This window comes from Physeter macrocephalus, chromosome 12, assembly GCF_002837175.3.
Source record: "Physeter macrocephalus isolate SW-GA chromosome 12, ASM283717v5, whole genome shotgun sequence".
Taxonomy (NCBI): domain Eukaryota; kingdom Metazoa; phylum Chordata; class Mammalia; order Artiodactyla; family Physeteridae; genus Physeter; species Physeter macrocephalus.
This window is the reverse complement of record NC_041225.1, coordinates 43,487,269-43,514,065: the sequence shown is the minus strand read 5'-3', so window position 1 is coordinate 43,514,065 and position 26,797 is coordinate 43,487,269. Positions and strand designations below refer to the sequence as shown.

Sequence of the window (26,797 nt, the reverse complement as noted above, 5' to 3'; positions counted from 1 at the left end):
AGGTGGTACCTTATTGTAGGTTTTTGATTTGCATTTCTCTAATAATTAGCAATGTTGAGCATCTTTTCATGTGCCTGTTGGCCATCTGTATGTCTTCTTTGGAGAAATGCCTATTTAGGTCTTCTGCCCATTTTTTGATTGGGTTATTTTTTATTACTGTATTGTATAAGCTGTTTGTATATTTTGGAAATTAAGCCCTTGTCATTCGTATCATTTGCAAATATTTTCTCCCAGTCCATAGGTTGTCTTTTCATTTTGTTTATGGTTTCCTTTGCTGTGCAAAAGCTTGTAAGTTTGACGAACTTATGGTTACCAGGGGGGATTGGTGGGAGGGAGGGATGGTTAGAGAGTTTGGGATTGACATGTACACACTACTATATTTAAAATGGGTAACCAACAAGGACCTACTGTATAGCACAGGGAACTCTGCTCAATATTATGTAACAACCTAAATGAGAAAAGAATTTGCAGAAGAATAGATACATGTATATGTATAACTGAATCTCTGTACTGTACACCTGAAACTAACACAACATTGTTAATCAACTATACTCCAATATATAATAAAAAGTTTTTTAAAAAAGCTTATAAGTTTGATTAGGTCCCATTTGTTTATTTTTGCTTTTACTTCTATTGCCTTGCCTTGGGAGACTGACCTAAGAAAATACTGGTACAATTTATTTCAGAGAATGTTTTGCCTATATTCTCTTCTAGGATTTTTATGGTGTCATCTTATATTTAAGTATTTAAGCCATTTGGAGTTAATTTTTGTGTATGGTGTGAGGGTGTGTTCTAACTTCATTGATTTACATGCAGCTGTCCAGCTTTCCCAGCACCACTTGCTGAAGAGACTTTCTTTTCTCCATTGTATATTCTTGTCTCCTTTGTCGAAGATTAATTGACCATAGGTGTGTGTCTATTTCTGGGCTCTCTTTTCTGTTCTATTGATCCATATGTGTGTTTTTGTGCCAATACCACACTGTTTTGATTACTGTAGCTTTGTAGTGTTGTCTGAAGTCTAGGAGGGTTATGCCTCCAGCTTTGTTCTTTTTCCTCCGGATTGCTTTGGCAATTCTGGGTATTTTATTGTTCCATATAAATTTTAGGATTGTTTTTTCTAGTTCTGTGGAAAATGTCATGGGTAATTTGATCCCTATCACATTAAATCTGTAGATTGCTTTGGGTAGTATGGCCATTTTAACAATGTTAATTCTTCCAATCTAAGAGCATGGCGTATCTTTCCATTTCTTTGAATCATCTTCAGTTTCCTTTATCAGTGTTTTAGTTCTCAGCGTATAAGTCTTTCACCTCCCTGGTCAGGTTTATCCATAAGTATTTTTGTATTTTGGTGTGATTTTTAAAAGGGGTATTTTTTTTTACTTTTTCTTCTTTAACCTTTCATTATTCAGGCTTAATATCTTTAGTTCCTTAATTGCCTCATAGAATATTTCTAGACCTCTCAGACCACCTTCTTCTCTGGAGCTGCTTTGTTGTTCCTATTGAAATATGCACTCATAACTCAACACTAAGTCTTGTTTCAAGATAGTGATTTAATTCTATGTTATTGGCCTTTCTCTTCCTGGATCCTATTTAAATTATCAAAGAGAACATTAAAAAAAAAATCCAAGGTAGCTTTAGGAAATCACGTCACCATCGGTGTACCAGAAACTTTGAAAGTTTCTAGAAATTATGAAGCAGATTAGATTGGATTCAACATAGGCTTAGGAGAGTCATGTTTGATAAATAAATGGACTGATGTTTTCAGTAGAGCTGTTGAGTAAAGGGGGCTGGAATGCAGGGTGGAACATGGAACTGATGGCAAATTGAAGGATTTCTATGACTCCAATGAAGTTGGAGCAGTTCTCCACAGAATCTAACCTCAACCTTTATGGATGCAAACAGTACGCTAAGTAGGGCATTTGTTACAGAAATAAGATAAAATTTCAATGAACTACCGAAAGACAAGTGAGGGCCAGCATGTTGGTCTGGAATAACTGGGGGCCATAGACACAATGGGAGTTTATACTTACAAGCTGTTTCCTGTGGGCATTAACTGGGTGCTCATGAGAAAGATGGAGGCTGTGCAGGAGACCAGAAAGAGCCCCCACCTCAGTTGCAGGCAGCTGTAGGCAGACAGACATGAAGTACCATGCATTTCCTTGCATCTTTTTTTCCTATTAAGTAAAAACCTTAAGCCACTGAGAGTGGGTCAGTAAAGACTCACCCCAAGGACACAGGCAGAGACACATTGCTGCTGGGGTAAGGGTAGAAGAAAAACCTGTCTACCCCTGAGCGGGGGAAGGAAACCTTGTGTCTAAGATTCTATACCAATACCAAGCAGAGGTATTACTCCTACTACTGCTGGTGGAGCAACAGGAAAGTGCTTCCCAAGACCAATCACAGATACAAGGAGAAGTTTGGAAGCCCCAGGGTGGAGGGGCAGGAACAGAGAAATCCATACCCCTGGGACTCAGGTGCACATGGCCTGCCTAAGACTGAGAGTGGATGAGAATCAGATGGTAGTGAAAGCCATCTGGTGGGGGATGGCAGACTCAGAGTCACATAAATTTTAAGATGCTTCCAGCAGTTTAGGAGAGCCACACCAGCGCATTCTCCTTGGGGAAGAAGACTCCAGGGCCAGTTCTGAAAGAAAAAAGGTCATGCTTCTCCCACTCCCATACCTCTTGGGGTCTAAGGTATGTCTCTTCAGATGCCTGCTCGTTGCTCTCCACTGCCAAAAGATCTTGGTGTTCCATTTAGCTGTAACTTCACTATTTTCTAGTGATCTAGAAGTGTTAGGTGCAAGAGGGACAGGGACATTTTTGTAAACCCTACCCAGAATTAACTTTGACTCCTCTAGGTCCCTTTTTAGCTGAGCTGCCACCTGGAGGATGCACCAACCAGCTAAGAGGCGATGATGATCCCTTTCTTAGGGACAGCACATTCAGTGGCCAAACTGTCTTAGTTTAAGAAGTAAGGTGAACCAGGAGGAGGTTATGGAAGCAGAGTCAGACATCATCAATGCATTGTTGAACAGCTTTTCTGATAAATGATTCATTAGCGTCAGTGCAAATAGTCCAGAAAGCTAAAAACATGACACAGATTACTTTCAAGGGCCGCAGTAGTATGGACATAGGGAGCTGATTGGTAACCTGAAAAAGTGTCAACAGCTTGATGAACCACCAGTAGCCCTAGGGGGAGAACAAAAGTTTGATGTAGTCCATCTGCCAAGAGGCAAAAAAGGGCAATGCCCTGTGCAGTGAGACCTCCTAGACAGGAATCATTAAGTGTGGCATGCAGTGGTATCCTCTGCATCAGAAACACAGAGTCAGGCTTAATCAGAAGCTTGATTTCAGTCTAAATTAGAGAATGGGCCCTTGCCATGGGTAGCTAAATAAGTGACCCAGACCATTCAATTAGCAATTAAAATTTGTTTTCAGTTTGAAACCCCAAAGAGGCTACCTTTAATCTGTCAGTTGTAATTTTCCAAGTGGCAAACCAAACAGCTGGGCCACTGGCAACAGCCCAAGAATCTGAGTTCTGCCCACTGAAGAGAATGACTGTGTCTCCTTTTGGTTCTGCATAGCTCTGAGGCTGAACAGTCATGGCAGCCCAGTGGACACTGTCAGCTTCAGCTTCTATAAACCATTAGTGAACCAGGCTGAGGCATTTCAGGGAACCTCATTGATCCAGTAGCTTTCCTTCAGACAGTGGAGTAGGAATAAAGTTTCCCCTCAGAGAATTGGCTGCCACTTTTTCATACAAAGCCAAAATGCCGCTGGGGCAAGGCTGTCCTGTATTCTTGAATATACCATTTCCATTTGGCAAGCAAGGCTTTTGGGGGTCCTTCTCACCTTGTTAGTTGTGGAATTTAAGTTTGACCCACCCCCAAATGGGACTATCAGGCCAGAGAGTCACTAGGCCTGCCTAAATCAAGCTTTCAGACCCAGCTGGAGGCTGTTTCCCTTTGCCAAAGGCTCCACTTGGCAGAATCCTCAGTAACAAAGATTTGTGCTGTTTCCAGTACCCAGAGTCTAATTGTGTTGGGGTTCACCAACTAGTCCTGCTGGTAGAGGTATTTAGTTTAGCCAGTAGTAGTATATCAGTGTTAATTTATGTGTTTTGACAAACGTGCTGTGGTTATGTAAATTGTTAACATAGTGGATATTGGATGAAGGATATACAGGAACTGCATACTATCTTTTCAACTTTCCTGTAAATCTAAAAGTATTTCAAATTGAAAAATTACTTTAAAAAGTACCAGATGGCACTCTGTAACTTCCAGAGTAAATGTCAGATGAGGATGGTATTTAAGACCCCTTAAAGTTAATTCTTCCTACCTATTTCTTAACCACTTTCCCACACTCACGTGGTGCCTTAGCTATCAGTGCAGTTGCAGTGTCTTGAACATGCCTTGACTTCTCATGCTATGCCCTTTTTGTATGAAATGCCCTTATCCCACCTCTTCACGTGGCAAAATTAAAGCCAAGCTTCAAGGCTGTGCCTCGGTCTTACCTTTCCTGTTAGCTCATCATTGATGCTTCTAACTCAGTACTAGCACAGCTTTATGTATGTATTTCTGCTTAGGATGCTTCACAGGTTAACATTGTAAATGCTGGTAGTCATCTTCTAGAGTTAAGAGTTCCTTGAGGATGGGAATAATACTTTAATCATCTTTTCATTTCTAGTATTTAGCTTGTTGCCCACTTGTTGCCCACTTCCAGTGAGTCGTACACAGTAATTGTTCAAGTAGATGTTAATTGGGTGAGTGAGTGAAAAGCCTTAGGGCCATGCTATGTATGGCTATGATAGAGCGTTCCTCTTTGTGTCACTTCAGTATTAAGTACTGTCATTAAATGGATATTTGTGATTCTTGTTTACATTTTGGAATTGTATTTAAGTATTCTCGTGTATACACTATAAAATCTTTGTCTTTCATTTATGTTTTAGGAGGGCCAAACATGTGGGCTATTACCTCTGAAGAACGGACTAAGCATGACAAGCAGTTTGATAACCTCAAACCCTCAGGAGGTTACATAACAGGTTTGTGTTTATATTTTATTTGTAAATTATGCTCCTTTTCATGTAGTATTTTATAATTAGTTTTAATTTGACTGCCATCAATTTGTATTATTTAATGATAAAATTCATATCAATCAGAATTCTAGAATTTTTTTAAAATGTGACTTTCTTATTTTACCTGGAACCATCTTAATTTGTTGTCTTTGGTTTTGGCATAATAGAAGATCTTTTCCTGATCCTAAACTTTAATTGTCCAGTTTCACATTTTAACCTTATATCTGGAAAGTTTTCCATTTATTTCCAAGGTAGTTGAGACTTTTTTCCCTAAGCAAATTTATTAATGTGTTCTTAATATGTTGTGCCAGTTACTAGTATAATGATCAGTATTTCTAAAACCTAGTAGAAATATATATATCAGATCAATTTTCTTGAAAATAATCTAGAATTTTTTTTTCTGGAATCTGTTTTCCTAACATTTAGCCCTCTGTCTTTGGGAGGCTTTATAAGCATTGATTGTTGATGCTATAGCCCTTGTTTTGCAAGAAGTCCCCCAGAACCAAAAGAGGATTAATTTAGGTGTGTCTTTCAATTTTTTTTCTATAAGTGAAACTTTCTTTTCTATGCTAAAGCACCTTAGGGTTTTATTTACAGTAGTAGTAAATATAATGGCTAATATTTACCAAATCTGTACTGTATTTCAGATACTATACTAAATGCACTATCTCCTTTAACCTTCACATCAAGCCTGTGACGTTGCCCTGTCGTTGTCTGCATTTAAAGATGATAGAACTGAGACTTTGAGGTGTTCTGTAACTTGCCTAAGAGATGGTTAGTGGTGATCTGGGCTTGGAAACCTTTCAGTCTGACTTTGGAGTCCATCCTCTTAAACATTATAGTTTAATGTTATTTGCACTTCTGTAATAAAAACTATCTTACCTGGTATCCGGGTTGGGATTTGATTACCCTACTTACAAGGTAATAATTTGGTCTGTTACTGTCTCGTGGATGCTGTAAGAAGACCCAGAATTCCTGAGTCAGAGACCAAGGACACTCTTTCTAATGGCACAGCTGGTAGCATGAGCATCGGCATATTTCTGTCCATTTCCCTCATCCCCTGAGTCACATAGGGGCCATGCAGAGGGCCCAGAAGGATGCTGCACATGCAGTGGTTGTGTTACAGAAGAGGAACACTGGGCTTCAGGGAACCCACCATTTTTCAGCAAGCAGTAAGCAAGCTTATTCTTTGTCCCAGAGGGAAACATTACCTCATCCTTCAAGACTGCTCACTGCAAACCCAATTCTGAGACATGATCCAGGTAGAGAGCAATTAGGATCTTACATTCTTGGCATACACAGCAGGACATATAGGACATATCAGACATCCATGAGGAGTATCTTTCCCAAACCTGGTATTTTTTTAAATTAGAACTCTTCTAGGGAATAGTGTTTTTAACTATAAATTTTATTAGATAGGTGTATTATCAAATAAGACCCCAATTATGAGGAAAAACTAAGATGAATAATGTAATCTTTCTAAAGCATATATAACTTCACTTGTGACATTTTTGTTTTAAAATCTCTAAATCTTATTAAAGTAATATAAATAATTTTTCTTTAATAATTGTAATTAGGGACTTCCTTGGTGGCGCAGTGGTTAAGAATCCTCCTGCCAGTGCAGGGGACACGGGTTCCAGCCCTGGTCTGGAAGATCCCCCATGCCACGGAGCAACTAAGCCCGGGCACCACAACTACTGAGCCTCCGCACTAGAGCCCGGGCTCCAGAGCCTGCGAGCCGCAACTACTTAGCCTGCGTGCCACAATTACTGAAGCCCGCACGCCTAGAGCCCGTGCTCCACAATAAGAGAAGCCACCGCAATGAGAAGCCTGCGTGCCACAAAGAAGAATAGCCCCCGCTCGCCACAACTACAGAAAGCCCACGCGCAGCAAAGAAGACCAACGCAGCTAATCAATCAACAATCAATTTATAAAAAATAATAATAATTGTAATTAAGATAAATCAGTAACATTGTTATTATTGGCCATTATTATTATTCAGAGGCATCAAAGTAATTCCATTTACTAATACGCTGTTTGATTTTTTTGTTTTTATTGTCTTCAGGTGATCAAGCACGTACCTTTTTCTTACAGTCAGGCCTGCCGGCTCCTGTTTTAGCTGAAATATGGTAAAATGTTTTCTTTTGTAGATGAGCTTAACTTTCTGATAGTCTGACTTTGTTCTGTTTTTAATACTTAGTGTTAACATAAAGTTGTTTTTACTTGTAGTCTGTTGTTAATAAGAGTATTTCTTCAGCTTTTTAGAAAATGAATTTTATTGAGTAAATGACTAAAAACCAATTGGGGTTTTGTTCTATAGGATAAATTTCTAATTTCCTTAGAATTTCTAAGGAAAGGAAATTTCTAAGTGTTTTTCTATTTAAAAAACACTACTTTACAATTTGGGAAGAGTCTTGATCTTCATTCTGTTATTTTGTAGTTGTTTCATTTATTTCATCATCTATAAACCCCATATTAGCCCTCCCTTCCCTTATTCCTACCTTAAAGAAATTGTTCTTTATAATATCTAAGGTTTTGGTTTTTTAATGTATTTACAATAAACATCAACCCCTACTCCATCCTTCTTTCCATTCCGAATATTCCCATGCCTGGCAGAGTGCCAGGTACATAGCAAGCATTCAGTAAATATTTGAACAAATGAATAAATTGTTTACAATGGTTATAATCTTGTATAATTTCTTTGCATCTGCACTGGTGGAATTCATCCCAAAGGTATCTAGATACTATATAGACTGATAGTATTTTATTAGATACTATCTTTGGTCAGTATATATTAATGTACAGGTTTTAGCTTTTTGTTATACACATACACGTATTTAATTAAGTGATGATCTACATGTAACTGCTATGTCATTGTTTCCATTTTATCATCCTCGTCAAAAGTAATGTTGTGCTTCCCTGGTGGCGCAGTGGTTGGGAGTCCGCCTGCCGACGCAGGGGACACGGGTTCGTGCCCTGGTCTGGGAAGATCCCACATGCCGCAGAGTGGCTGGGCCCGTGGGCCATGGCCGCTGGGCCTGCACGTCCGGAGCCTGTGCTCCGCAACGGGAGAGGCCACAGCAGTGAGAGGCCCGCGTACCACCAAAAAAAATAAAAATAAAAATAATGTTGACCCTGAATAACAATCTGTCACCCTCCAAACTAAGCAGCAGATGCATTAGTTTGATCTGCTGTCAGGTTCTGTGGGGAGGGCCCTGTTCCATCCTGAATAAAAGAGTGACTTGAGCTCTTAAAATCAGGGGAGCTCAATACATCAAAACAAAAATCTACCGCCCTCATTGTGCTTTTAGGGCTTTATCAGACCTGAACAAGGATGGGAAGATGGATCAGCAGGAGTTCTCCATAGCTATGAAACTCATCAAACTAAAGCTTCAAGGCCAACAGCTGCCCGTGGTTCTTCCCCCTATTATGAAACAACCTCCTATGTTCTCTCCATTAATTTCTGCTCGTTTTGGTATGTGTTTATTAATTTAATTAGATGCATTTGATAGTTAAACTTGATTCCTAGGCATAATATTTGAGAATCAGAAAAGGATTTGTTGGCATAAAATGACAGTCCCCAGACTCCAAGTTAACTTTCATGTCTGAGACTAGAAATGTTAAGTTCGCTGTCATAGCTAGGGAGTCCATGTGTCCCAGTTTTCCAGGGACAGTTGTGATTATGCCTGTTGTCCTGGCACCTAGTCTGGTTAGTGTTCCCTTTCATAATTCCCAGTTGGATAATAAATTATATGATCCTGCTAGTTATAGCTGATCCTAAATACTATTCTTAATTAGTTTCCTCTATACTCTGTATGCATAACAAAAAATGTGAACAATTTAAACTTGAAATGGTTTGATTTGGGGGGGTAATTTAAAATTATACATAAGTAGAAATTTCTTTAAAGGTTAATTAGCCAGCTAAATTTAGGGCTAAAAATTGGAGACTTCGTGCTATTTAATTTGCATATTCATCAGAGGTAACTAGTTTTCCATTAATTTTGATTAGCCATTTTCCTATTGTTTGTGAGAAGCACTCATTGGAACGGAACATTCAATTAGATATCTCTATATATCTGAAACACGTTCTTCTACTCCAGATGTTAGACCTTAAAATACTAAATTCTTTCACTATTGCAGTGAATTCTAGAGATAATAGCAAATCCTTGTGTAACCATATTTATATAGTGTACTTCATATTCTGCAGTTAGTAAACAAATGAGTCATCACTTTGTTCCTTTTAAAGAATTGTCCTTGAATCCATATGTATTGTGTTACGTATAAGAAAAGTGAAACGTGTGGCATGCTTTCTTCTTGCACATAGTGTGTGTGCATAAATGGTTCTCGTAAAGTATGCAGTATTTAGAACATCCTTTACGGGGGAGGGGAGAGTTTGGGGAGTGAGTGTGTGTGTGTGTGTGTGTGTGTGTGTGTGTGTGTGTGTGTTAACTCAACAGCACTGTATTTATTATCCCTACACAAAACCCCACATTTGATCAGGTAATACATTCTCTCATTGAGGATACTAATATTTAGTTGGAAAAGGTTCTTTAGTTTTATTCATGATACTAGAAGAGAATTTTTAACTCCTTAGAAGGCATTTGCTTAGTTCACACAGGTCAGAATATTGATATTAAAAGCAGTAGCTTACCTCCTGCACTGCACTGGGTCCAAGCTGCTTTAGTGAAGTTTTTTGGCAAACTAGTTTGCCAACAGTGTTTCTGTAACATAGCGGCTGCTCACTGTACTGTGAACTTGTTTTCTGTCATGTGTTTTATAATTGGTTTAGCAGCACTGGGGAATGTGTTCTGTTTTGTCCTTAGGAATGGGAAGCATGCCCAATCTGTCCCTTCCTCAGTCATTGCCTCCGGTCGCACCCATAGCAACTCCCTTGTCCTCTGCGACTTCAGGGACCACCCGTCCTACCCTAATGATGCCTGCTCCCCTAGTGCCTTCTGTTAGCACTTCATCATTACCAAATGGAACCGCCAGTCTCATTCAGCCTTTATCCATTCCTTATTCTTCTTCAAGTAAGTGCTTTGTTTCTAATGGCTCAGTATTTTATATGAAGGAACTGTTATATTTGCATCCCAATAGATAGATTTCCTTCATACTTTGTGAAATTATTTAGTATGAACCTTTTTGTTTTTTCGTTTTTTTTAGCATTGCCTCATACATCGTCTTACAGTCTGATGATGGGAGGATTTGGTGGTGCTGGTATACAGAAAGCCCAGTCTCTGATTGATTTAGGATCCAGTAGGTATGAATACTTAAAACTTCCAACTTTTTAGGCTTTCAATAAGGAGTATTTAACAAATGAATTTTTTTTTTTTTAAAGCTCTGAGTTTATCCAGGTTTTACTTTATAGTGGCCAAATGTAAACATTTGGTAAATTTACTATTTGTAATTCACATAAAATAATTTTATTTAAGAGTTATTAACTGTGGTATTTTACTTTTGAAAAATATATCTTATGTAAACTAAAAATATTCTGCTATATTTTTAATCAATCAATTTTTTGTGCAAAGCTACATTTTTCCTTTCAAAAATATTTCTCAAAACATCTCATAATCATTGTACATTATTATTTCTCGAGCAAAAGCTGCTGATTGAGTGTCCTTAAAATTTCAGAAAGCACAAAAGCATCAATGTTCATTCATCACCACTCGTATAAATCACAATAATACTCTTTAAAGCAATGACCCAGAAGAACAATGTCTGCATCCTTGTTTAAACACTCACTGATTGTGTGACCTTGTTTTTCTCAACATCACTGAGCCATAGTTTGTCCATCTAAAGGATGGAGACAGTAATACCTTTTAAGTTTGTCATGAGGATTAGAAATAATATTTGTAAAAACCCTAGCACGATGTGGGGCCTGGCACATAGTAGGTTCTTGGTATATGGTAATTCTATACTTCATATGGTATTTGCTTTCCTAAGAATAAGGATAATTAATTAATTTTTCTTCAGTATCAAGTATAAAAGTAATTACTGTTATATTATAGAAGGTATGATTCTTATTGTCTCTGACTTAACTAAACGTATTTTATTTAGTAACAAAAATTTTAAATAAATTTTGTTACAGCTCAACTTCCTCAACTGCTTCCCTCTCAGGGAACTCACCCAAGACTGGGACCTCAGAGTGGGCAGTTCCTCAGCCTTCAAGATTAAAATATCGGCAAAAATTTAATAGTCTTGACAAAAGCATGAGTGGATACCTCTCAGGTAAGCGGCATACAGTGCTTAAGAATGTGAGAGAGTTATGATTTTATATGGACTTCTATTAAAGAAATTTTATTTGAAGTTGTATTTTGTAGCTCATTTGAAATTTTAACATCCAAAAAATTTAGCAGGCATTTGATAAATACAAATAATGTTTAAGTTGTGTAAGAGTTCAAAGTTCTTATAATCAAGTTGCGCACACCCAACTTTTTGGAAAGAAGACCTCTCCCTTGAGAAGGTCAAACCTCATCCTCAAATGCAGTGAGTGGAGAACTTCATGTGATAAGAGAGTGTGGCACTAAGCTGCAGCTCAGTTTCCCTGAGAGTCTCCTTCCTCATTGGTTCTTTCTCTGCTTGTCCTTCCGAACACCTCATGTGAGCATTGTTCCCCCTTTAAAGCTCCAACCCAAATGTAGCCATAAAACCTGACCTGAGATCCCCATAGAACATTTGAGTCCATGCTAGAGCAAACATCCAAACTTCACTAATTGAGGATAGTGAAGGGGGACATAAATAGAGGGTAATAGGCAAGTAGAATTCCCATCTTCTAACTTTCGCCTCTCTCTTCACTTAACAACGAATTATAGTTTAGACAGAGTAAAATGAGTGTTTAAAAATAATAGAGCTTTGGGGCTTCCCTGGTGGCGCAGTGGTTGCGCGTCCGCCTGCCGATGCAGGGGAACCGGGTTCGTGCCCCGGTCTGGGAGGAAAATAATAGAGCTTTAAAGTGCTAGGGAACATAGAATAGGAGATATTAATACTGAAGAAATAAGATAAAACATCTTATAGGAAGGGAGCATTGAAGCCCTATCATGAAAGAAAAAAGTTAGGATTCAGATAGAGATTGAAGGTGAGGGCATTTGAGGGTGATGAGGAAGAAATCCTAAGAGCAAAAAGTACACCACATGTTTGGAGGATGAAAAGCAGTATATGAAATAGGAGTATGGGGTCTCTAGTTGTGCATTGGGGCAAGGGAGCAATAAAACTTTTGGAATTGATTGGAAAAGCTAATATGCAATATTTTCTTTAAAGATACATATCTATGTGATAAAATCTTTAAAAAAAACAGCGAGAATTATACACACAAAATTCAGGATAGTAGTTGCCTTTTCTGGGGGAGGCATGGAGATAAAATCAGGGAACACAGATAGCTTCAAAGAATTTAGTAATGATCTAGTTCTTAAGTTGTATAGTATGTTAATGGGTGACTTTTATTAGTATACTTCATAACTTACAACTATACTATATATTGTCAAATATTATATAAGAACTATAAATTTCTGTAACTTTGTTAAATTATGTGGAACTATACTATATTTTTAAGTAATCTTTTTTTTTTTTGCATTTTAACATCTCTGAAATTGGGATGTGTATTATCATCAGTGGTATCTTAGCATTGTGTCATGTTTTCTTTTTTTTGGCAGTGATTTTTCCTTCTTAGTGTTACATAAAATAATGGGGTGTCTTGTAATCAATGGCATCTTAGATTCTGTGAAATGATATTCAAACTATAGTATTTAAGATTAACATAAAGTTAGACAATTCTCATATTTGAAAAAATGAACTTCTTTGGGCCCTACATTTTGCATTGAAGAAGTTTCTGTTTTCAGATTAACAGAAGTGGACGAAAAAGACATGTACAGAAGTGTTCATGGCAGCTTCATTCACAGCATCCAAAAAATAAATAGCCTAAATGTCCATCAACAGGAGAATGGATAAATAAATTATGGTGTATTTCTTTAGCAGACTACCTTGCAGCAATAAAAATGAATGAACTGCTGATACATGCAACAACTTGGATCATTTCACAGATGTTGCATGAGTCAAAGAAGTCTGGCACAAAAGATCCATAATATTTAATCCATTTATATGAAGTTGAAGAACAGGAAGCTGAATTGATGGTGTTAAAAATCAGAATAGTGTAGTTACTCTGTTGAACAAGGGACCATGTTAGAACCTTCTGGGGTGCTGGAAACATTATCTTGAGGTGGGTGTTAGTTGCATGTGTGCATACTCATGTAAAAATCCACTGATCAGTACACCTAAAATTAGTACCCTTTGTGTATGTACTACAAACATAGAGTATAAACAAAAGTGGGTTTGTGTTGCAGTATGAAGGGCAGTGGGGAGCCAACTGTGAGGAAATGTTCCCTTAATGTTACTTTATTTGTATGTGACACATTGCATGAAGGGTGTGTATTGTGTTTTCAGAAAATGTTATTATTCTTAGACTTAAGAGTAGGTAGTTAAGGGAAGGATTGATTTTCTTTGAAAGAAGAAGTTGTCTCTGGTGTCCTGAAACTGAGCATGAGCCCCACGTATATGAGGACAGGGCTAACCTAGACTTATGTGGTATGCTTTGTTCAGTGAATGTAGCAGTTAGTGATCTAATTTTTCCTTTTTGTTCTTCCTCCTGTCTTCCCCATAAACCCTTAGTCATGATTTATTTAGATTGATTCATTGACTCAAATATTTCCTGAGTCACATATCTTCTGGGCACTCAGTATGACACTGGAATGCAGACAAGAAGACATGGCCCATGTCTTTGAAGAGTCCATAGTATAGGTCACACAATCTCAGTGAATAGTGTTTTAAAAGTGCTGTGATTAATACAGATGAGAAAGTGACTAATGCTGAGGATGTAAGAGAGTGTTTCACAGGAGAGGTGACATTTGAGCTGGATCTTAGAGGATAAATACACTGCCTGGTAGAGAGTGGGGGGCCTAGCATTTTAGGCGCAGGAAATAGGATATGCAAAGTATTGGCAGAGCAGTAGTGTGCATGCTCGAGTGAGCTTCCTTAGTGCAGCTTCCTCTGCTGCCTCTCTTTGGCCTCTGTATTACTCACATGGCCTGCACACATTTAAGCCTTCCGCCAGTGCACTTTTAACCATTGCATGCATTCCTTCCCTTCCTCCTGTTGTTTGCTCTGTTGCCTAGTGTGAGGGGTCTGCTTTGTTATCTTTGTCCAAGAGCTGAAACTTTAGTTATAGAACCTTTCTTCAGGTTTGAAATAGCCTGCCATTTCTTTATTGGAAGAATCCTCCTTTTAACATAAAAACCTCCTCAAATCTCACTTTTTATATAAAATCTATTGAGAACTATTAATTGAGTGAGGCTGTGAGCTATTTCCAGTGTGTTTCCTTTACGTGATTTCTATTAAATGGCCAGATAAAGAATGGAAAAGATTTTAAAATTATATAATATAAACATTTGATTGCTTGTTATAATATGTGGTATATTTGAGTTTGTTCCATATAGAATATGTAGCTTTGGTTATCCAGATCTCTGTGTTCAAAGCTCAGTGAAGCAATGGGTTTAATGGCATCTGTGCTGGCTTTGTAGTGCAAGTTGTTGCTGAGGAAGAGCTGGCAGTTGTATCTCTTCTGTGCAGAGTTGTTTGGAGAGTCCTTGACTCAGGCTAAACGCAGGGTAGGGCTGACTCTTCTGGCACCTGAGAGTGGGAGGTGTAGCACCTGCTTTATTGACTAGGTGACCTTCCCTAAAGAAGCCTCAGGATTCATCATGGTCAGAAAGCCACAGACAAGCTCACCAGGAGTGAATGCTCCTCTGAAGCAGGGAGGGATTTTCTGTTCTGGAATATATTCATTGAAGATTAGGAGCCTGTTACAGAGACATATTTTTGTTTTCTCACACTGAGGGAGAGAAAACAGTTCTCTCCCAGAAGTTGAACAGTTTACCATACATAGTAAGCATTCAATGAATGTTAGCTATTGTTATTATCAGTTGCTATCACATAAGTAAGCCCCCGTTGCACCTTAGATAGAGGATAATTTTGGATTACAATTTTCTTCATTACTTTAGCAAATATTTATTAAGCATCTATTTACTAGGTGTGGAGTATACATTAGTGGATAAAACAGTCAAGGCTTTTGTCTTCATAGAACTTAGCATATAATAGGGGAAATAGACAAACAGGTAAACAAGCAAATGTTACATTACAAATTATGATATGAGATATAAAGGATAAAGGCAGGAAATGTATTGAATGGTAGGGTGGACAGAGAAGGCCTTTCTGAGAAGGTGACATTAGATTTCGACTTCACAGGTGAGAAGGACCTAGATGTGCAATGATGTAGAACTGTAGGACTTGATGTTGGACATGGGTGTACAGGAGAGGGAGGGCTCAGGGGGGACTTTTTGATTTCTGGCTTGAGCCACTGGATGGATTGTGATACCACTCATAGAGAAGGGAGGACTGAGGAAGAATGATTTGGGTGAAGATTAGGAAGAGGGGCCTGGATGGGGATTGAAAGAGTAGTTTTATATGTATTTGGTTTGATATGTTTATAAAATACATACATTGATTTTTCAGTTGGATATAGAAGTCTAAACTTAGAGGAGAGGTTTGGGCTGTGGATGTACATTTGGGAATCCTCAGCCTCTAGGTGCTGCTTGAAGTCATAGAAATGGATATGAATGCACAGAGAGAAAAGAGTGCCCAGGATAGATCTGTGAAGAATGCCAGCATTTACAGGTCATTTAGAAGAGGAAGAGTAGAGACAAAGGAATGATCAGAGAGATAAGAGAATATCTGAAAATGCTTAAGGAAGCTGTGCTTTGAGAGCTTGGCCTCTAATACTCTGTGTCACTGGCTTAGTCCTTCGTGTCAGTCACTTGTGTGTACCATTATCTTCTGAAAGGACACGGGAGCACTTGATTCTACTAAATGTAGACTTTAAACTCCTTGGTCCAGGGAATGTGTTTGTTTTGATGACCACTGAATGCTCAGTGTCTGGTGCATGGTAAAAACCGATGCTATCCCTGGATAGCAGCAGTGTTATTTCGAGGGTACAGCTATTTAAGTTTGCATGACTTTAAGAGGCTAAAGAATTTTTTAATGCTTTTTCTCACACAATCAGGTTTTCAAGCTAGAAATGCCCTTCTTCAGTCAAACCTTTCTCAAACTCAGCTAGCTACTATTTGGTGAGTTTGCCCGTTGATTATGATTTTTAACTATACATTCTCTGTTATACTGTTTCTGTAAAAGTTTTTGACTCAAAAACATTCCATAAAAGCGGGCATGTGAAAATTAATGCAAACCTGTAAGCAAATAAAATTGCTTTGTAAAATGTTATCCTCAAGAATTTGGCATTTAATTATTTTACAAGTAAAACTTGTTTGCTTTTATATAATGCTTTCTATGGAGAATTAGAGAATATCTCATTTTTAATGTGGAGCTAAATGTGATTTGATGGGTGAATTAACCGTGAACCAAGACAAGCCACCTTTTCAGAAGGAATATTTCCCTTTCCATTTCAACTTTTCTTCCCTCTTTTTTGTGATATGAAAATTAAGGGTAAAAATTAGCTCACTTTTCTGTGTGTATTTACTTTTCACTAAAATATGTTAACCCAGCTGTTCTACTGTCATTATTCTTGTTTTAAAAATAAAAAACTGGGGCTTCCTTGGTGGTACAGTGGTTGAGAATCCACCTGCGGATGCAGGGGACACGGGTTCGTGCCCTGGTCCGGAAAGATCCCACATGCCGCGGAGCGGCTGGGCCCGTGAGCCATGGCCACTGAGCCTGTGCGTCCGGAGCCTGTGCTCCGCAACGGGAGAGGCCACAACAGTGAGAGGCCCGCATACCACAAAATAAATAAATAAATAAATAAATAAAAATAAAAAATTGAACTCTTCTGAAAATATTTTACTCTGAATAGACTTTCTAAGTTGTGAATTTTCATATTTTCTTTAGGACTCTGGCTGACATTGATGGTGATGGGCAGCTAAAAGCTGAGGAGTTTATCCTTGCAATGTACCTCACTGATATGGCCAAAGCTGGACACCCATTGCCACTGACTTTACCTCCGGAGCTTGTCCCTCCGTCTTTTAGGTGAGTGCCTCTGTAGATGAAGGGGCGTTGTTTCGATCATGTTTGGCAGACATGCTTATTACTTTGGGATTTCCTGAGGCCTCTGCTCTAGTTTCGTGGGAAATCAAACATTTACATTGCCATTTGATTTTGGTATTTAATGAGTTACACTGAGAGGAGAGTAGATATTAGAAGTAGGTGTGTATTTTCACCACATTATAGATAAGGAAACTGATGAGTAAAGAGATTAAGAATAGGGCTTCCCTGGTGGCCCAGCGGTTGAGAGTCCGCCTGCCGATGCAGGGGACACGGGCTCGTGCCCCGGTCCGGGAAGATCCCACATGCCGCGGAGCGGCTGGGCCCGTGAGCCATGGCCACTGAGCCTGTGCGTCCGGAGCCTGTGCTCCGCAACGGGAGAGGCCACAACAGTGAGAGGCCCACGTAACGCAAAACAAAACAAAACAAAAAAAAAAACAACCAAAACTTAAAAAAAAGAGATTAAGAATAAATTTACCCAAGAATAGCAATTGGCTGAACCATGATTTGAATCCACATCTCTCTGGCTTGATAATCCATATACTGCTGTACAGTGTAACTATAGACCACACTATATTTTAAATATCTTTAATTACATTCTAAATATTAAATTGCTCTAGTCAGTGGTAGTCTGTATAGTCTGGTCTAAAACTTCTCAGATCTCATGATGATAAATTTATTTGTTGTTTTCTTTTCTTAGAGGAGGAAAGCAAATTGATTCCATTAATGGAACTCTGCCTTCATATCAGAAAATACAAGAAGAGGAACCTCAGAAAAAATTACCAGGTAACATCGAGTGTCCAACTTGTATATTTATTGTGAGTTCTCTTAAATTTTACCATGAAATATAAATGAATATTTAGAATTTTTAAATTCTTAATATTTTATATGCTGTACAAGAAACTATTTGATGAATGGGATGGATTTCAACATCAGTAAAATTAAGATAGTCAAAACAGAGGAAGAGACAGGTATGTATATTTGGCAAGAGTGTATGTATTAGGTGTCCTAGTTAAAGTGTTTCTCCCACTTTTGGAAAAATCATTATAGCAAGCTTTGTAATGAGATCTTGAGCTTTAAAAAAAGTTTAACTACTGGTTGAAAAAGTACATGTGTAGATATTTTAAAATATTAAAAAGTTAATGACATATAACAAATATATAACCATACAACTTTGGTTATCCTTGAAGAAAATGCTGAGAAAAAAATTGTAAAGTATTTTCATTGGCAGGAATAGTAAAATTATTTTTCTCTTAGATGGACTCAAACTTAGAGATTTGTTTTCCAAAAATGAATATTCTTATAAGAAAGTAAATATTTTTCTATTTACATTTGAGTTAAAATTATCCTTCGGAGAAGTATCCACAGAGAAATAGCAGTCACGTGATCACAAGGCATGAGGATGTTGAAACTAGATTACAGGTTCAGTAGGCTTGATGTTGAAGAATGCTTACAATATACCTTATCTAGTTACGTTCGAGGACAAGCGGAAAGCCAACTATGAGCGGGGGAACATGGAACTGGAGAAGCGACGCCAGGCCATGATGGAGCAGCAGCAGAGGGAGGCAGAGCGCAAAGCCCAGAAAGAAAAGGAAGAGTGGGAACGGAAACAGAGAGAGTTACAAGAGCAGGAATGGAAGAAACAACTGGAATTAGAAAAACGCTTGGAGAGGCAGAGGGAATTGGAGAGACAACGGGAGGAAGAAAGGAGAAAAGAGATAGAAAGACGAGAGGTTATTTTTTTAAGTTATTTTATTTCCCAGGAAAATCATTTCATTTAGTAAGTGGCTACATTTCATTTGATAAAAAATGGTAATTTTTGTTGTGCTTTTTCTCAGCATCATTCGTTCATTCTTACCCTGTACGAATCTGAATCTTCCTTCTCCTGTGGACAGATAGAGGGTCCTTGCTTGCGAGGGGTTTCAGGGCTGACAGCTGGTAGAGAAAGCATGTCTGTAGGTGATATCTCAGTCAGCACAAGATTGGTTGCAAAGCTGAGTCGAGTGAGGAGCCAGAGGAAGAAGTCAGTGTGATCAGGTCATTAAACGAAAGTAAGCTTAGGATCCAGAGTAAAAGGCCAAGTAATTGGAGAGGCAGTAAGAAGAGAGTGGGGAGTTGAAGGCCTTGAGAGGGATCACGAGGGTGGGCTTGCACAGGTCCTTGGGATAACTGGTGCTGTATGGGGTCCCTGGGAGGCCTGGCTGTGTTTTCAAGGGCTGTGTGTGGACCACAGTAAATTACAGTGGCCCTGAAATAAGGTAAATAAAATTTTTTTCTTCCCTGATAACAGAATAAAGGTACAGTTATTCCTACTAACATTTGCATTTATGAAGTCATTCTTTTGTTTATTAAGGGAAAAGTAACTACAGCAAGAGGATGGCCCTATGAAGCAATCAGAAAGTCTGGTGGATGAATTTGCTTTTGTGGAAGTCTTTAGTTTAGGTCCATTGATAAAACTAGGTTTTCCCAGTTACCCTTAGAAACTCAAGCCCACTAAGTGTTAAATGCTGCCTCATCTTTACTTTGTCATTCCATCAGTTTTTGAATGAGGCAAAATTGTTAATTTAAAAATTAACTTTAATTCATTATTTTCAGGCAGCAAAACAGGAACTTGAAAGACAACGTCGTTTAGAATGGGAGCGAATTCGTAAACAGGAGCTTCTCAATCGAAGGAATAGAGAACAGGAAGAAATTGTCAGGTTAAACTCTAAAAAGAAAAGCCTTCATCTCGAGTTGGAAGCACTGGTACGGCTATAGGTTTAAGTGAAATTTATCTGAATGATGCTTAGAGTTACCTGCTGAAAAATATTATTGTTTTTTAAATCTACCTCATGAATATGTTATGTTTTAATGTAATTAAATGGTCATATTTTCATATGTGCTTTTTAACGGTTTAGACAGTATAGTTTACTAAAAAAGGATAGTGACTCGAAATGCTGAGAATTACGTTGTGGTCTTAGTTCAGATGTGGATAAACAAGGTACTCTTGGGCAACACATCTCCCTTCTCTGTGCCTCACTTTGCACATCTATAAAATAAAAGTTTGTGCTGGTTCTGTGATTTTCAGTTTTCAAACTGGTCTCTGGAAGGTGGTCTACAGAAGGATAACCAGAAGGTGGGAGAGGAGAGCCTAGGCGCTCGGACAGCGTCTCCTCTCCCCACTTCTTCGTCCCACATTTCACAACAGAGAATCACCACATTTATCTGCTGTGTTTTATTGGAGTTTTATCTAAAATTTGCTTGGAAAAAAGGATTCTACTGCTAAAAAGAAAAAGATTGGAAACTGCTGACCTAAATGATCTCTTAGGATTCCTTTCAGTTTTAAAAGACTATGGTTGTTAACTAATATTGGCCATTATGCTTATCAATTTTTACACATTAGATGTCAGAGTATCTGACATTAAAAGACTTTGCTTGAAATGCAAAGTGAGAAGATAGAAAGGGTCTGAGTAAGGCATACTATTCTACTACAACCCTGTAATCCCATAAGCCTGACCTGATAATACAGTAAGGTTTTGCAAAAAATGCATGTGTAGCTATGTAGTAGAGCCATATTTACATCTTGTTTAATTGTAGTCTAATGTTTTATTTGGTTGATGAATTGAATTACATTTTTTTAAAAATCACAGTATCTTTCATCAGAAAGGTACTATTTTATGCCTTGAAATGAATAGGAAAGAATACCACAGTTGTTAATCATGCCATACTACTACAAAACAGTCCTAAAAACTTTAACTTCTTTGTGTAGCTACTTGGGTATCTGTCTGAACCGTTATCTTGACTGGGTGTTTTTCCTTAAAAATACAATGGAAAAGGAAACCTTTTGATTGTTTTTCCCCCAAGAACTGGGGTAACACACCAAGCAGTAGCATAGATTAAGTGCAGAGTCTGGAAAGGTCCAGGGCCTATACTTATATTTGCTGAAGATAATAACATGATATCCAGGCTGGACACAGCATATTCCCTTCAGCGTGTATTTCTCAAATATGAAACATAACTTTTCAGTACAAACTTTCATTATTGGTGGTTTTTAACCAGGAGCCTCATTTTTCCTCACCCCACTTTATTTGCTAAGGCTGCCATAACAAAATACCACAGACCAGGTGGCAATTTTTACCACAGTTCTGGAGGCTGGAAGTCCAAGATCAAGGTGTCAGCATGTTCTGTTTCTTCTGAGGCTTCTCTCCTTGGCTTGCAGATGGCTGCCTTTCGCCGTGTCCTCATGTGGTCTTTTCTTTGCCTGTGCATCTCTGCTGTCTCTTTTGTGTCTAAATGTTCTCTTCTTATAAGGATACCAGTCAGATTGGAGTAGGGCCCACCCATAAGACTTCATTTAATCTTAATTACCTCTTTAAATGTCCTATCTCCAAATACAGTCATATTCTGAGGTTACTAAGGGTTAGGACTTCAACATATAAATTGTGGGGGACACAGTGCAGCTCATAACACCTCACCCTTCTTATTAGTTCCATTGAGAATCTCTGCTGTTTTTTGTTCTGGTTTTTTTTTTTTTTTTTTTTTTTTTTAGAACAAGGGGAAAGGAATATTGGTATAGGAGAAGAGTAGTGTGTCTGCAAAAGGCCCTCCTGTACACTGTTTAATTAGAAGAATTAGATGGCAGCATTGAGGACAGAACTAGAAGTTCAGAGAATGTAATGCTAATTGTCATATGCACATACTTATTCCTCCTTATTATTCTAAGAGATGGTTTATATATATATTTTGTGTGTGTGTAGTACGCGGGCCTCTCACTGTTGTGGCCTCTCCTGTTGCGGAGCACAGGCTCCGGATGCACAGGCTCAGTGGCCATGGCTCATGGGCCCAGCCGCTCCACGGCACATGGGACCCTCCCGGACTGGGGCGCGAACCCGTGTCCCCTGCATCGGCAGGTGTATTCTCATCCACTGCGCCACCAGGGAAGCCCTGTTTATATTTTAATATTATGAATTAGTGCCTAAATGCTGAGTTCAGAAAAAAAAATTCAGTGTGTTATGTTTGTGCTTTCTCATCTTAACATAATAGGCTCTTACACTCACAGTGGTACATTTCCTGCTAATAACTCTCTTGAGTTAACTTGGTTTTAGACATTTATCTTAGACTGAGTATAAATGATAAATGACATTTAAAATTTAAATAAAAATATTGTTCTCTTGATAGGAACATTTCCTATTAGCATTTTATGTTACCATATGTTTCTCTTCCTATAGAATGGCAAACATCAGCAGATCTCAAGCAGACTTCAAGACGTCCGACTTAGGAAGCAAACTCAAAAGACTGAGCTGGAAGTTCTGGATAAGCAGTGTGACCTGGAAATTATGGAAATCAGGCAGCTTCAACAGGAGCTTCAGGTAAGTCCTTTGCTGCTGAATTGTCCTTAAACATGAGCAGTTATTAATAATTCTTCCTAATAGAGTGGTTTTCACCTTTGGGGTCATGAACCCCTTTGAGCCTCTGATAGACATCCTTCCTAAAGGCATGTAGATATACACAATCTTGTATAATATCAAGAATCTCATGGACTCCCTAAAACTGTGCTTAACATCTGGTTAAATTCTGCTTAATATTTATACAATATCTGGGCATTTACCACTTTGAGTTTTAAGTCTTAAATAAATAAATAAATACATCATTTAATTCCATTTTAGTTTATCCATAAGTTGTAAGCAATTTACATATTATTCTATGTATTATTCCTATACTGTTTCAAGAGTGGTTAAATCATGTTTTTACATTTTCAGAAAATTCTTAGACAACATTACAGAGTTTCTTTTTCTTTTTATAAGGAATATCAAAATAAGCTTATCTATTTGGTACCAGAGAAGCAATTATTACATGAAAGAATTAAAAATATGCAGCTCGGTAACACACCTGGTAAGTCTCTAAGATTTGTTTTGCCTCTTTTTTTCTTTTCTGAATGTATCAGTTATATTCTGTTAAGTTTTAAAATAGCATAATTCTGTTATAAATAACATTTTTTGTCTATAGTTAAAATTTTTTTAATAATATGAAAAATATTACCTCATGTTGGAGCATTTTTAGCAATAAAATGTAAATACAAATAAAATAACAATTGTGGTCTGACTTCCTGTCTTTTTTTTTTTTTTTTTTTTTTTTTTTTTGCGGTACGCGGGCCTCTCACTGTTGTGGCCTCTCCCGTTGCGGAGCACAGGCTCCGGACGCGCAGGCTCAGCGGCCATGGCTCACGGGCCCAGCCGCTGCGCGGCATGTGGGATCTTCCCGGACCAGGGCACGAACCCGCGTCCCCTGCATCGGCAGGCGGACTCGCAACCACTGCGCCACCAGGGAAGCCCCTGACTTCCTGTCTTGATACCATTTTTATTTATATATTTCAAATATCAATCAAATAAAATGTTACATTACAGTTAAACAAGACCTCAGTTTGGCTTGAACACAAGGCTATATGTGCATTTTGGCAAAATCCTGCACTAATTGTAAAGAACTGTTCATGAGGGGACTTTTCTATGGAGCCAAACCTGTTGGATTCTAGGGTGATAGTGTGCAGCAGTGATAGGCCTAAGCAGACTGGTATGCTCTTCCTAGACCTTTTATATCATCTAACTTTGAGATTCATGTAAAGAATTTTACCACCTTGGCCCTCTGACACCTGTGGAACAAAATATTCCAGTGTAATTTATGAGAATATAACATTTCTCTTGATTCAAGTCTCAACCAGGAAACTGAAGGAAAAAAAAAATCTCTACATTGGATAGCATGCCAATAACAATGTAGCAGAAGAAAGATTTATTTAAAGAAAAGTAACTCTGCAAATGTGTTAGAACTAGCTAAAGTATCCTAAATGTCTCCCACTGAGTATCTGTCAGTTTTTTCATTCTAGGGCTCTTTATTACACTTTTGGTTTTTTAGGCGGGCCAATAAATAGGTTCATCCCTCTTCTTTGCCTAAATTCTGAACAAATTAAGAAATAAGGCAAAGGAGCAAGACATGAGAGACCAGAATATCACCTCATTGTTAATAAAGCTGATGTTAAACCGCATGGCTTATCTGTGAGCAGTACAGTTGCCCCGGTAAGACACTGGGTGCATGAACAAAAAAGAATGCAGATTCCTGTAGGCAGTTCAACCTCAAGAAAGCAAGGGATAGGAAGGGTATAGGGCTGTGTATACCGGGTCCTTATCTTGATCTCACCAAGTATTCAAGAGTTAGAAAGAAGCTGGGAATGTTGTTCTAGTAAAGGTCCCTTTACATCGAAGAAATACCAGGAATAGAAAATTTGATCTTGTGAACTACTCTTATTATGTCTCCCACCTTCCACTGATGTCTCGTCTCAGACAATCTTCCTTGCACAGGATGCTTTTCTTGGCCGTTCGAAGTGTATCAGCTCCTACCTTACCCCTCACAGGCATTCCAGAGGCCGGATAAGGCAGCACTCCTGATCTGTGCAGGGTAGAAAGTATATTGTCATCTTCATTGTTAGTATTTGGATTGTGAAGAGAATGTAGAATATGTCTTTTTTTTTTTTAGAATATGTCTTATTAGGGGCCTGGTAGAGCTAGTCTTTCTCTGTGGAATGTGATCCAATTTAGCTTTTATAAGTTTATTAATCTTTGCTGTAGTCCAGTTTAGAATAGGAAGCTTTTATTTGGAGTTTGCAAAGTACCCAGTATCCCTTAGATTCCTCTGTCCATTATAGTAACCATTTAGGATTATCAGCCATGTGCCAAGCACCATGCTAGGCAGTTTTCATGCATTATTTCCTTTCATCTTTACAACAACCCTGTAAAGTAGTTGTTGTTATTTCCATTCTGCAGCTTGGAAAAACTGAGGTTCACAGAGAATAAGTAAATACCCAAGATCATGTAATAGTAGGTCTCAAATTCATGTGTGTCTGACTCCTAAAGCCCACCACACTACCATGTTGCCTCTTTCAGTTACCTAACAGTGCTCATAGATGTGATATGATCACATTCAGTATGAAAGCATCCATTATTACTGATGCTCATTTTGAATACTAAATGAATATTCTTTTACTGTTATTTTTCCCATTGCTTGTCTCCCACCTTGACTAGAATAGGACCCATGCCTTATCCTTCAGTTTTACCTACCATTGAACAAAGTGCAGGGCCTTGCATGTAGCAGATGTGTAATTTAATGATTAAATATTTATTGAAATACTGGAAAACTGTTAGAATTATAAGACAATTTAACAAGGTGCCTGGATACAAAATCAGCATATAAAAATCAGCAACTTTACTATATATCAAAGTATTTATTTAGAAAATAAGGGAGGAAAAGCTCTCATTCACATCAGCATTCTCATTGTTAAATGAACAAAGAAGAAATGCACAGCCATAAAACTTTACTGATTGACATAAAAGATTCCTGGATAAGTAAATACATATTATATTCCTGAATGAACTTGCTCAATATTTTAAAGATGTTATTTAGTTCTCTACTAATTCATCCATATATTCAGTTTTATTCAGGTTTCCTTAAATGAAACTTGACAAGATAATTCACAAATTAACCTAGAAGAGAAAATACACAAGATGAGCCAAGACTTAAAAAGAAAAAACATCGGTGGGGGGAGGAGTCTAGCCCTATCATATACCAAAACATGAGTTATGAAAGGTATAGTACCTAAAATAATGTATTATTGATCCAAAATAGAACACTGGAACTAAATAGAGAGTCTAGAAACAAGCCCATATATATATATATATATATATGTATATATATATATATATATATATATATATATGGCAATTTAGGATTAGATAAAGTTGGCATTTAACATCAGTGGGGAAGGGATGGGCTTTTGATAGTTACTATCTCTTCATTAAGTGATTTGAGGGATAGTAGAAAGGGGGGTGAAGAAGCTCTTTACCTCACTTTATGCAGATACAAATTCTAGGTAAAGTGGGAGGCTAAACATAAAATATAACTCTAGAAAAAGATGTTACAAAGGAAACATTTTTATAATCTTGGTGTCAGAAAAGTCTCTTCAAACAATACATAGAGCTATGAAGGAAAATATTTAGTTTTTGATTAAATAAAAAAGAAAAACTTTTTCATGATGAAAGATGTCATAAACAGTAAAAAAAAATTGAAATATGTATGATACAACAAGAATTTAGAGCTTCTACAAATCAGAAACTAAGACAAGACAATAGGAGGAAAAAGCCAGCAAAGGTTGAGACAAGACAATTCAAGATGATGGCTGATAAATGTAAGTAGATGGCCATATAAATAGATGTTTATTTGATTTCAGTAGTTGTCAAGAAAATACAAATTAAAATGACAATAAGAATTTTTTTGCCAGTTAGCAAAAATGAAAAATGAGTGATACAATCTCCAAAATTTACAAGCAGCTCAAGCAGCTCAATATCAAAAAAACAAACAACCCAATCCAAAAATGGGCAGAAGACCTAAATAGACATTTGTCCAAAGAAGATATACAGATTGCCAACAAACACATGAAAGGATGCTCAACATCACTAATATTAGAGAAATGCAAATCAAAACTACAATGAGGTATCACCTCACACCAGTCAGAATGGCCATCATCAGAAAATTTACAAACAATAAATGCTCGAGAGGGTGTGGAGAAAAGGGAACCCTCTTGCACTGTTGGTGGGAATGTAAA

At 37.8% G+C, this 26,797-nt stretch overlaps 1 protein-coding gene across 6 annotated transcripts in view; it reads left to right on the top strand.

Moving 5' to 3' along the window:
* The window catches only part of ITSN2 (intersectin 2), a 124,997-nt gene that overhangs the window by 37,486 nt on the left and 60,714 nt on the right, over positions 1 to 26,797 (top strand). For all 6 annotated transcript variants that reach the window (XM_055089067.1, XM_028496977.2, XM_028496978.2 and 3 more), the window contains exons 3-15: positions 4,951 to 5,043; positions 7,142 to 7,205; positions 8,388 to 8,551; positions 9,900 to 10,106; positions 10,240 to 10,336; positions 11,165 to 11,304; positions 16,184 to 16,247; positions 17,020 to 17,157; positions 17,873 to 17,958; positions 18,643 to 18,905; positions 19,768 to 19,917; positions 22,380 to 22,520; positions 22,956 to 23,043. In XM_055089067.1, the coding sequence (XP_054945042.1) occupies positions 4,951 to 5,043; positions 7,142 to 7,205; positions 8,388 to 8,551; positions 9,900 to 10,106; positions 10,240 to 10,336; positions 11,165 to 11,304; positions 16,184 to 16,247; positions 17,020 to 17,157; positions 17,873 to 17,958; positions 18,643 to 18,905; positions 19,768 to 19,917; positions 22,380 to 22,520; positions 22,956 to 23,043 (1,695 nt within the window). The remainder of the gene's footprint in view (positions 1 to 4,950; positions 5,044 to 7,141; positions 7,206 to 8,387; positions 8,552 to 9,899; positions 10,107 to 10,239; positions 10,337 to 11,164; positions 11,305 to 16,183; positions 16,248 to 17,019; positions 17,158 to 17,872; positions 17,959 to 18,642; positions 18,906 to 19,767; positions 19,918 to 22,379; positions 22,521 to 22,955; positions 23,044 to 26,797) is intronic.